The 11,794-nt window shown below is 50.2% G+C and overlaps 1 protein-coding gene across 6 annotated transcripts in view; it reads left to right on the plus strand.

The window, feature by feature from the left end:
- Nucleotides 1–3,042, plus strand: part of LPCAT1 (lysophosphatidylcholine acyltransferase 1) — a 66,428-nt gene extending 63,386 nt beyond the window's left edge. For all 6 annotated transcript variants that reach the window (XR_002802681.2, XM_070246130.1, XM_070246133.1 and 3 more), the window contains one exon: nucleotides 816–3,042. Coding sequence is in view for 5 of the 6 variants with exons in the window: in XM_070246130.1 (XP_070102231.1) it covers nucleotides 816–1,000 (185 nt within the window). In the remaining variant the exon portion in view is untranslated. The remainder of the gene's footprint in view (nucleotides 1–815) is intronic.
- The last annotated feature ends 8,752 nt before the right edge of the window (nucleotides 3,043–11,794 follow it).

The following is an 11,794-nucleotide window of genomic DNA, read 5'->3' on the forward strand; positions in this document are numbered from 1 at the left end:
CATTTCAGAACCAACACGTGTCCTCGCTAAAAACAGAGCCGACGTTTGCTCAGGAAAGGTCACTGCTCACGTCTTGCTTGAACGTGTTTTTAAAATTGCGCCCAAATGTCAGACACGGGTGTGTGTGTTGGAACAGCTGTGTGCGCGTGTGTCTGCCTCGGAAGCCAGCAGTGCGCCTGCTGCCTTGGGCTTGTGGCTAACCCGCTGCAGACCTCCTCCTGATTCCTCCTGGCGGAGCTCAGCGTGTCTCCCACGGCCACCGGAGTCCACAGTCTCTGTGCCCAGGCCCTGAGTGTCACCAAGCTCTGGGGCCCTGAGCGCTCTCCACCCCAAGGCCACCGGGGACGCACAGGCACAAAGCCAGTCAGGCCCCACAACCAGCTCGGAGGTGGCGCCCATGCGTGCCTCGTCTCCCCTGAGCATGGCCGTGTCCATCACTAGTGTCTCAGAGAGTCTCAGGTCACTGCCTGGGTGCTTCATCCAGCCCCTAAAGCAGCTCCTTTGATGAACGGCACCTCCCCCCCTCACGTGCCGAGTACCCGGATCAGACCCGTGAGTTCAAAATCCCGCTGTTTCTTTCCATTTCCCCAAAGCGGGAATTGCTGAAGTGCGCAGCAGCCGCTCCTCTGTCTGCACAGCGATTCCGTGCACAGCAGAGCTGAAGTGCAGGTGCCCCCTGCCCTCCAACAGCATCCGCAGAGTCCAGTCCCCCTGGAGCGGGTGAGGCGACACCCACACGGTCCGGGGAAAGAGCCCACGAATTCCAGACGGGGCCCCCGATGTCCCAGTAACCAAAGGTGCCTTTGTCTTTCCAGCTGACTTCAACAGGCTGGCAGAGACATCCCCCAACTTTGCAGAGGAGTACCTGTACCCCAGCCAGACGCGCCCTGACAGCCCCGCCCAGCCCCCGCCGGCTCCAGCCCCCAACGGCTTCTGCGTTGACTTCAGCCCTAAAAGCTCGGACGCTGGGGAGAAGCCTTTTCATAAGAAACTGGACTAGGACGGAAGGTTCTGGAGAGACGAGGCCTCTCCTGCCCCAGTGCCGGTGCCACCCCACCACCACGTGGCGCCAGTCCCGTCTGCCATGCCAGCCCTGGGTTCTGCTCTCCCACAGACGCCGCGTTCACGTCCTCAGGCCCGAGTCCTGGGAGACCCAGGCGTGGTTCTGACCCTGTTTCTTTGTGAAGAGCCCGGCATGTGGGAGGGCCCCGCTGCAGAGCCATGGAGGGGACCCGCGCATGGCCTGCCCTGCCTGCCTCGGCCGGCTCCACGCACCCTCCCTTCCGGGGCAGGCAGGCGGGCAGGGGGCTCGGTGTGGCTTGTTCTCCCTGGGCCCCCAGTTCTCAGTGTCCCTCACGGTTCTCCCTCTGTCCTCCTGGGTCAGCCCTCCGTCTCCGCGTGCACAGCAGACGGGTCCCGGGCGTGTGATTCCGGCACAGAACCATCACCCACTGCGTGGCGTCCGCGTGCAGAGCCGCCCCTGGTTTTTAAAGTTTCTATATTTGTGGGAGCTCACAAGCATTTTATAAACTTCATTTAGATACTTCAGGAAACATTCAGCATTTTTTTAAAAAACAAAAGAGATTGTTTTTCTACACTTCATTTTCGTTTGAGGGTCAGAGGACATCTGTTTATGGGCCTGACTTTGAGAGAAGCTGTCCGGGCTTCGACTCCCTTCTCTGCAGCCCCTGAGCTGGGTCCACGCCGGCGTCTGGGCCCCACGGCGCCGGCCGGCCGCCCTCTCCCTGCCCGTCCTCCTAAAGCCCCTGTTTATACACGTGACCCGCTGGGTGTTGGTTTCTGTGTCACGTGATCTGCTTCGCTGTGCGTGGACTCGATCAACGCGGGGTGCTGGGGAGCGGCTGAGGCAGGGTGCGGACAGCCCGCCTGCTTCTTGGTGGTGGATGTGGCTTGGCTTGGCACGGCAGATCCTGGTGGGAGGCAGCCCATTGTCCCCTTTGCTCGGGTCCCGGGTAAGATCGGGCGCAGCGGCCGCCCCCGTGCGTCTGGCTGACGTGCCTCTGAAGACAGAGGAGCCGTGTGGAAGGGAACGGCGTGGGGAGCACAGGAGCACACTGAGGGTGTCCAGTGACAGCCTCGTGCCACGGTGACAGGGGTGGCATCGACTCCATGAGACGTCTGTCTGCAAGCGTGGGGTCGGGTCCCCTCTCTGAGCCTGAGGTGCTCCAGGCACGCGGAAGGTGACACTCGTCACCTGATTCATGCCTCGTGACATCACTGGCACGTGTCTTTAAAGCACAGTCATTGCCACAGACTCTGGTTTGTTCCTGAAACAGCCTCTAGGTCTGTTTGGGGAAAAGACTTATTTTGAGTTTCTAAGACGAATTGGATTTTATATTTAGGGCGTCTCAGTAGAAAGCAACCCCCAGGGCTAGAAGTGCGGGGAAAAAGTCTGCTGCCTCCCCGAGATGCACGACACCCACTTCTGCCCCTGGACCTTAGAAACGAGGTGTTGGCTTCCAGGCACGGTCCCTCCGCCTCCTCCCAGCATGCACCTGCCAGGCGGGACAGGGTGCTGGGTTGATTCCAGGGCCCTCGGCTCCTCGGACACAAAGGCATCCAGTGCAGCCCTGGTAGCTAGAAGTAACTGATTTTATAATCATAGATGCATAAAGAGTCATTTTTGAAAGAGAAAAACCTGCAAATGACCAATGAAGGGGGTGAACAAACTAAGATATTCCGGGGGAAGGAGCCGACTGGCCTCCGTCCTTCATGTCTGCGGATGAAGAGCTTTTTGAATGAAAAGCTGCTGCATTTTCAGGAAAAAGTCTCTGAGAAGCAGACTGGGAATGGATGTTTGTCCCTCCTGATTCTTTCCCCTTCCTCAGCAGCGCGGCATCCGCGGGCCGTCAGAGCTGTGAGTGTGTAGTTTGAGTTAAATCCCTTTCTGTGAGATGAGGACAGACGGGCAGCTGCGGCCGGCCCCCCTGCAGGGTCCCACTGGGCACGAGGTCGAGGGTGGGTGCGTGGCGGGGAGCCGGGATGTCAATGGAATGAATAAAACGTACACTTGAGGATGCATTTTATGTGTGTGGTTTTTTCTTATAAAAACAACAACAGACACGTCCTAGGCAGCAGAACCAGTCCAGGTGAGCTTTCTAGTGCTTTTCTATCATGTTTGCAACACACAACAGTTGAAATTTTATAGAAGACCCTTTTTTGACAGCAAGGAAAGGTCTGGACTGTTTGATGTCCTATCGACAGCGGCGGGCGTCCTGCAGAACTCTGACTCGCGCGGCCGCCTGCCTCCCTGGGAGTTGATTTCTGTAGTTTCTCTGATTTAAACACACGATTTAGACACACTTTGTCATGCAGAGAAAATGGATCTTCATTCATCCTCCTATTAAATCAGTAAAGGATCTAGAAATGAAAGTGAAAGAAATAGAGCTGATGTATTCCAAGTGGAAATCAAGGTTACCGAGCCAAGGCTGTAGGGATAGACTAACACTCGTGCACGTCTACAGCGGTGAGTCGGAGAGACGAGCCACAGGAGAGGGTGCATCCTGGCCCCACGTGGTCGGAGGGGAGACGGATGCGCACCAGACGCAGTCGTTCACGCAACTGTGGCTTTTATTTACTTCTCTGTGCTTTTAGGCATTTGCCCTTTTTAGTGCAACCTATGGGCATTGCCTTTGAAATTGGTTAAATTGGGGTTTTTTGAAGAAAAGAGTTGAAGCAGAGACGGGATCAGATGTTCCACACCCAGAAACCCCCGGCACTGGGTGGCCCGGCCGTGTGGTAAGGGGGGCGCCGGCCGCTGCAGGGTCTGCTGTGGGGTTTGCCGTGGGGCCTGCCGTGGCCTCTGTGTGTGCTCGGTTCTCCGTTCCAGAGGGGAGCAGGCTTTGCTTAAGCGTGTGCCCTGGGGATGCCCTCAGAAGCAGAAGCAGGTCAGCCCTGCCCACCTGCCTGCAGCCTCCACCCCGACCCCCATCTGCTGACCCAGCCGAGGCCGCTGCAGGAGAGTGTCGGCCTCAGCCCCGGCTCGGGGAACGGACCGCCGTCCACCCCTTCCGCCATTCAGTGTCCATACTCACCCTTCTCCCCGAATTCACGTTACGGACATGTTTCCTCCTAACGTGATGCTTTGCCTTCTCCCAAAAAGGTAAGGAGCCCGTGAACCTTCACCCCTGTCCCCGGCTCATAGTACTTCTTCTAATACAGTCACACACCCCCCTGGATACCTGTGACATAAGAACTGAGTTACAAAGTTCACCACTCTCCACCACTGACATCCATCTACAGAACAACAGGGGCGCCAAGAAGTGGGAAAGATGAGTGACGGGTTAACAAGCTGGCGTACAGGCTCGCACACACATGTACACGAGCAGCAAACTCACCAGGCCAGGAAGGCGATCCGTGCAGTCGGCACCACCCTAGTCTGTAGCTACTTACTGGGTTGTGGCCAGTGTTTCTGACCTCCTCCTTCCGGTCCCCACTCCCTGCTCCCTGGGCTCCAGCCTCCACCTCGGAGGCTCAGGGCTCTTTGCCTCATGAGAGGGTCCAGGTTTCTACTCCGCAGCCTTGGAGCCTTTGTCGGCTTGTCTTTACCACTCCCAGTGTCAGTGTGAAGGAGCCCAGAGGACCCGTGGGGTTCAGACACACCAGCCCCTGCCCCATCTGTTGGCAGCATCAGGAACGCTCTCCTTGCCCTGTGGGTTCAGTGCCAGGATCTCCCCAAATAGCTGGTGACCGTCTGAACTTTCAGTGCAATGGCTCAACTGTGTCCCCAGGGAGCAGTGTCCCATCCTTGGGAACTGTGACCTTTAAGGCAAGAGCCCAAAGTTGCAGAGAAGAAAAGCAGCCAGCAGGGCTGATCTGTGCTGCAGTAACAAGGCGAGCCGCCGAGGCTTGGGGGCAGCAGGTAGATTGCTCCTCACCCCCCTCCTAGGGCGGGTCGCTGCAGGTCTGCCGGGCATTATCTTCTGGGTCCCTATCTGAGAGTGCAGCCCTCTCCTGGGAAGGACACAGGGAGCAGAGAGGTGACAGACCAGACACGGATGTTGAATCCTCCACGCAGAAGTAACACGTGTCAGTCCAGAGGGATCCCGTGGCCACAACTGAGTTCAAGAGGCAAGGACGTATGTCCTGGAGACAAGACACTGTAAGGAGGGACAAGGGACGTTTTGAACAGTAACGCAAGCCCAAGTAATTCCTGGGTGTGAGAGAGAAGCCGTCCCACTGCCACCCTGCAGTCACAGACGTGCGTTCTGCTGTGACACAGCACCGCCCTGGTCCATAGATCGGTGAACATCCTCTACGTGATGGACATCACACCCATCAGGACCCCACAGGCTGCCACCCCCCACGGGCAGCCTCCCTGGAGCTGCAGAAGTCATTCCTCATCCGCCAGGCCCGCTGCTTCTGGGTGGGGGCCTCAGCAGGGGGTCAGGAGCATCCTGTCGTGCAGCTTCCTTTGTGGTAAAACAAATCCTTTCAAGGTGGAATACGAGATGGGCGATGCTGAGGAAGCCGTGTGTTACGTCCGCAGATGGTGCTGGCAGAAACACCGAGGGCAGAGAAGACACATCCCTCTCTGGGATAAGTGTGTTAACACGAGGACGGATATTTCCCCTCAACGGTGAGGCCAGTGTAATCAACCTGACGCCTGGGGAATAGAGCCACATCAGGGAAAGTACTGGACCTGCTTCTGACAGGGGGAGTCCAGTGGTCCCCACACCAGCCTGGCGTGTTCCTGGGGCATCAGGGCTGTGTCGTTGACCTGTGCTTCCTCTCGCTCCCTCCAGGGCCACTTTGGGCAGGAGTCCATTAAGGAAAGAGGGAAAGAGGCAGGTCGACGTGGGTCGTACCTGGATGGGGTTACGGGAGACTAGACGCTGCGGAGAAAATGTCAGTGAGCCTGAATGTGCAGCAGCGTGTGGTCCCAGTGAAGCACAGACGGGAAAGAAAACTGACAGAAAGAAGACGTATCAAGTGCTCTGTCATAGAGATTAGAGTCCCAGAAAAGGGGAGATCAGGATAGAAAAATTATTTGACAAAATAATGGCCAGAACTTTTCCAAATCTATAAACTCAGACGTCCAAGAAGCTCAACATGCCACACGCAGAAGAAACAACAAAAATACAGCAAGGCACATCACAAAATTCTGAAAGCCACTGATAAAGAGAAAGTCTTAATAGCAGCCAGAGGAAAAGAAAACATCATTGAGGAACAAAGATAAGAATGAGAGCCGGTTTCTGAAGACCCTGGTGGCATCTTCAAAGGGATTGAAGACTAAAACCGTCAACCTAGAATTCTGCGCTAAAAGCAACATCATCAAAAGTCAAGGCAAAATAAAGACGTTTTTCAATAAGAGAAATCTGAGCTAGTTTGTTGCCAGCAGAACATTATTGCCAACAATGTTGAAAAGTCTTCAGCCAAAATAATAGAATGCCGAGTGGAAATCTGGGGCTGCAGAAAGGGTTCATATCATTTGAAGGTGGACTGGGATGTTAAAAATGTATATTGTAGATGCCCCAAAGAAAACACAACAAAATAACAAAAAACAGAGAGGTGCGAATAATAATCCAATAGTAGAAATAAAATGGGATATTTTTCAAATATTGCTTTTATCCAAACTAAGCAGGAAAATAAGAGAAAAAGAGCAAAGGACAGGTCACGGAAACGGAAAACCACCAGCAAAGGGTGAACTTGAATCCCCCACATGAGCAGTGACAGTCAGTGTAGATGAGGACTCTTAGATGGCAGTCACTAGACCAACGAAAATTCAGCACCTCACTCTGTGCTGGTTGAACCCACATGGAAAGTGGAAGAGTGGGGTATAGACGCAATCGGCAAACAGCCATGAGAGCCTTGCTGTGGCCGATTAACACCACACAGCGGGACCTTTGAGACAGGCGCGCGGCCCGTGCCAGAGACAAACATGGCGGAGGGTTCTGCTCAACGGGAAGACAGAATCCCGAAGGGGTATGTACCTGACCCCATAGCATTAAGACAGTGAGCCAACACGCACAGGGTTAAAGGGAGAAATAAACAAACCAGCCATCACACTTGGAGATTTTAACACAGTTCTCTCAGTGATCAATAGAACCACTGGGGAAAGAAAAGAAATTATGTAGAAAATTGGAACGACCCCATTTACCAAATTGACTTAATTGCCATTTCAGGTGGGCATGAAGCAGTTGACAGACTGGACCAAATGCTTGGGTACAGAGTAAATCTCAATAAATTTCAAAGTATTTGAATCACTTGGTGAGTATGTTCCCTCATCAAAATGAAGCCAAATAACATGCTTTCTGCCCATATTCCAGCCCAGAACCGAGCTCCAAAGCCCGCATCACTGCACGGGGACTGGGGGTCTGCTGAGGACGACAGCGGAAAACCCAGTGCTGACGAGCCATACGAGGCCCCCTGATCTGCAGTTTCGATTTCCACGGTTTCAGTTACCCGTGGTCAACAATGGTCCAAAAATACTAAATGGAAAATTCCAGAAATAAACAATTCACAAGTTTTAAATTGCCCACGTCACTCGCCTCACTTCGTCCCATCACGTAGGTGCTGTGTCATCTCACGTCATCGCAAGAAGGGCGAGTGCAGTGCAGTCAGACGTTTAGAGAGAGAGACCACATTCACGCAGCTTTTACTGCACTGTGTTGTTATAACTGCTCCATTTTATCATCAGTTACCGTTGTTAATCTCTCCCTGTGCCTAATTTATAAATTAAACTTTATCATACACATGTATGTGTAGGAAAAAACGTAGTATATACAGGGTTCAATGCTGTCCATGGTTTCAGGCATCCACGGGCGTCTTGGAATGGATCCCCCATGGATGAGGGGGCGTGACTGTATTGTCAAGAGCTGGTTAAGTTCTGATTAATTCTTTTAAACTTAGTAAAGGTGAACGAGTCCACAGTTTGCTCTGTCGAGATGGAGGAACAGATTGTGGATCTGCCCTCCCTCCTGAGACACAGGTCATCAGGTGCAAAACTCCGACAGGTTTTGCCTCAGCAGCGAGGAAATATTAACCCTAGACGAAACACGACTCTGGTCCAGCCAAACAAAGCTTGAAACAAGACCTGACCAGACTGGTTAGAAGTAACTTGCCTACCTGCAGCCCCAAACAAAGTTCCAGAATATTCCCGGGAAAACAGGCACCTGCACCCCGTGGGGTGGAATCCACAAAGCCTTGTATCCAGTCAGAAATCACCAGGATGAAAAAAAAAAAAAGGGAAAGATCTATAATCAACAGCAAGAGAAATGACTCAGGCGATGGAATTAGCGGAGGAGGACACTGACGACGGGCATACAGTGTAGCCATTCCATTGTGCACGTTACAAGCGCTAAAGCAGCTACTACAGTAACAGCAAAGAGATATCACTAGTCATGCGACAAAAGAAGGGGAAATGGAAATTCAAACAACCTACTCGACCCAAAAGAGGGCAGAAAAGGAAGGAAAAGGGGAGAGAGAACAAGCTGGAAAACTAGAGAACAAGTAGCGGATGGCAGAGTCAAATCCATGTTGCCAACATCCACATCAGTGCAGACGGTCCAAACACCCCCGGCAGACAGCAGAAACTCTCAGACTGGATGTAAAAGCCAGACCCAACTAGGTGACGCCAGTAAGAAACCCAGAGATTCCAAAGACACAAAGGGGCCAGGGGGAGAGAATGGGGCCAGCTCTAACCTAAGGAAAAGTGGAGTGGCTGTCTTCACATCAAAGTGGATTTCAGAGCAGAGGTCGTTAGCAGGTCCAAACAAGGTCACCCATGATAAGGACCAGTCCAGGAGGACATCCCAGTCTTGAGAGTGTGTGTGCCCTGACAGCTGCGCTCAGCGTGAACGAAGCAAAGACTGATAGTCCACACGCTCACACTGGAGACTACTACGACTTTCTCCCACTAATTGATAGAACGAGTGTCCAGAACCATTGTGAGCACGTAGAAGATTTGAAACCGGGGCAAACCAACCTGACCTATCTGATGTTTGTAGGTAGTTCACCCAGTAACAGCAGAACACTCATTCTTATCAAATGCATGTGGGAAACTTACCAAGGTCGACCATATTCCGGACCATAAAGTGAGTCTCAATAAACTTAAAAGGATTCAAGTGATAAGAAGTATGTTCTCTAATGAGAAAGCAAATAAATCACGTGCCAATGTAAGAGATATATCCAGAAAAGAATAAAAAAGTATATCCAGAAAATTCTCACATATTCAGAAACTAGTTAACACATGCGTAAATAACAGTGGATCAAAGAAGAAATCAAAAGGAAAATTAGGAAATATTTTGAGCTGAAGGTAAACAGACACAATATATCAAACTCTATGGCATCCAGCTAAAGCAGAACTTAGGGGAAATTTATAGCACTGCTGCCCAAATTAGAAAAGAATACAGGTCACAAATCGATGCCAGCCTCCCCCTCAACAGATCCCAGCTGGCTTTTTTTGTAGAAATTGGAAAGTTGGCTCTAAAATTCATATGAAAATACAAAGGACTTGGAATAGTCAAAACAGCTTTAAAAAAGAACAAAGTTGTCTGACTTACATCGCCTGACTTTAAATGCCTTTCAAAACCACCGTCATCAAGATGGTGTGTGTTAGTCAGCCCCAGCTGCAAAAACAAAATACCACAGAAAACAGAAACTTGTTTCCTCACAGTTCCAGAGGCTGGGTGTCCAAGATGGAGGCGCTGGCCAGTTTGGTTTCTGGGGAGAGACGTCTTCCTGGCCTACAGACGGCTACTGTCTGGCCGTGTCCTGACATGGCAGAGAGAGAACGAGAGGTCACTTCTTCTTCTAAGGCCGCAGTCCTATCAAATTAGGGCCCCACCCTGACGGCCTCACTTTGTCTTACTTATCTCCTAAAGACCCTGTCTCCAGATACAGTCAAATCGGGGGTTAGGGCATCTGGGGGACGGACACGGTTCAGTCCATCAAAGTAGATGATAGATCAAGGAAACCGTCCAGAAATAAACCCACACAGGTGGGTCAACTGATTTTTCAACAAAGGGGTAAAGGCATTGTAGTGGAGAAAGGATGTCTTCTCAACAAGTGATACTGGAACAACTGGATATTCATATGTAAAATAATGGCCTTTCACCCACACCTTACACCAGGTTAATTGACAGTGGATCATGTACAGAAATGTACAACCTAAAGTTTGAAAAATTTTAGAGGAAAACATAGGAGAGCATTTTTGTGATCTTGGGTTAGGTAAAGATTTCTCAAACACAACACCAAAAAGCAGGATCCAAAAAAGAAAAAAACTGATAAATTAGGCTTCCTCAAAATTAATAACTGCTGTTCTTTGAAAGACTCTATTAAGAGAATGAAAAGACAGTCCAAGATTGGGAAAAATATTTGCAAAGCACCTCTCTGAGAAAGGACTTGTGTCCGAAATATGTAAAGAACCCTCAAAACTCAAGAATAACATGACAACCGAAGTGTGCAGCAGATCTGAACAGACACCAGATGAGAAGCTATCCCGATGGCAGCCACACACACAGGAGGTTGCTGAAACATCTTAGTCATTAGAGAAAGGTGCATTTAAACCACAACAAGACACTACTACACACCTATTAGAATGGCTAAAATTAAGACGACTGGTCATACTAAGTGTTGATGGGGATGTGGAGCAACTGAAACTCTCGCACACTGTTCACGGAAACGTGAAATGGTCTAATCACTTTGCAAAACAATCTGACAGTTTTCAAAACAGTTAAACACACATCTACCAAATGACCCAGCCATTCCACCACCAAGTGCTTACCCGAGAGAAATGGAGGCGTATGTCCATGGAGACTTGTACACAAATGTTGAGTCATTTTATTTGAAAAAGCCAAGTGTCCACCAATAGACAAATGGACAGACTCTGTCACGTCTACACAGTGGAATACTACTCAGCAATCAAAAGGACTTTACTGACTCGTGTAACAACCTAGACTCACCTTAAACACGCTGAGTGGGAGAGAACGCGTCTGAAAAACAGTACTTACTGTATAGTTCCATTTATATAAAATTCTGGGGAAAATGAATCTGTAACCGGCAGATCACTGGTTTCCTGGGGGTGACTGTACAGGTGGGTTACAAAGAGGCATGAGGAAAGTTTGGGTGGTGACCGTGTTCGTTATCCTGACTGTGCTCATGTTTCCGTGGCCACATAAATAACTCCCCAGTTGTACACTTGACATGTGTGTCGTTTGTTGTCAATCATACCTCAATAAAGCGGTTTTTAAATAGAAGACACCAAGGCAAGATAAAGCCAGAAACAATCAAATGAGTTTCATTAGGATGGTGGATTGTGAATGATGCTTCCTGTGTCCCCCAACTTAGTTCCTCTCTTTCAAGACTTTTTTGGCTACTGTGGCTCCCTTGCATTTCCATATACGTTTTAGAACTGGGCAATCTCTTCAAAAAAGCAAGTCAGAATTTTGGTTGAGATTGAGTTGAATCTCTGTATCAATTTGAGAAGAATTAGCATCCTAATAATATTGAGTCTTTCAATCAGGAACATGGTCTACCTCTCCACCTGTTTAGGCCTTTTTAGTTTCTCAGCACTATATCCTAGTTTGCAGCATGTATGTCATACACATATTTTAAGCCTAAGCATTTTGTCTGGACGCCATTGTAAACGAAATTACTTTACATTTTATTTTACAGCTACGGTTGATTCTGTCATATCCTGTGACCACGCTAAATCCTCTTATTAATGCTAGTAGATGTTCTGTAGATTCCTCAACATTTTCTGCATAAGTAATCATGTATCCTGCCAATAAAGATCTTGCTGTCAATTTCCCAATTTTCTTTGAAGTCTCTT

Source organism: Equus caballus, chromosome 21 (assembly GCF_041296265.1).
Source record: "Equus caballus isolate H_3958 breed thoroughbred chromosome 21, TB-T2T, whole genome shotgun sequence".
Lineage (NCBI taxonomy): Eukaryota > Metazoa > Chordata > Mammalia > Perissodactyla > Equidae > Equus > Equus caballus.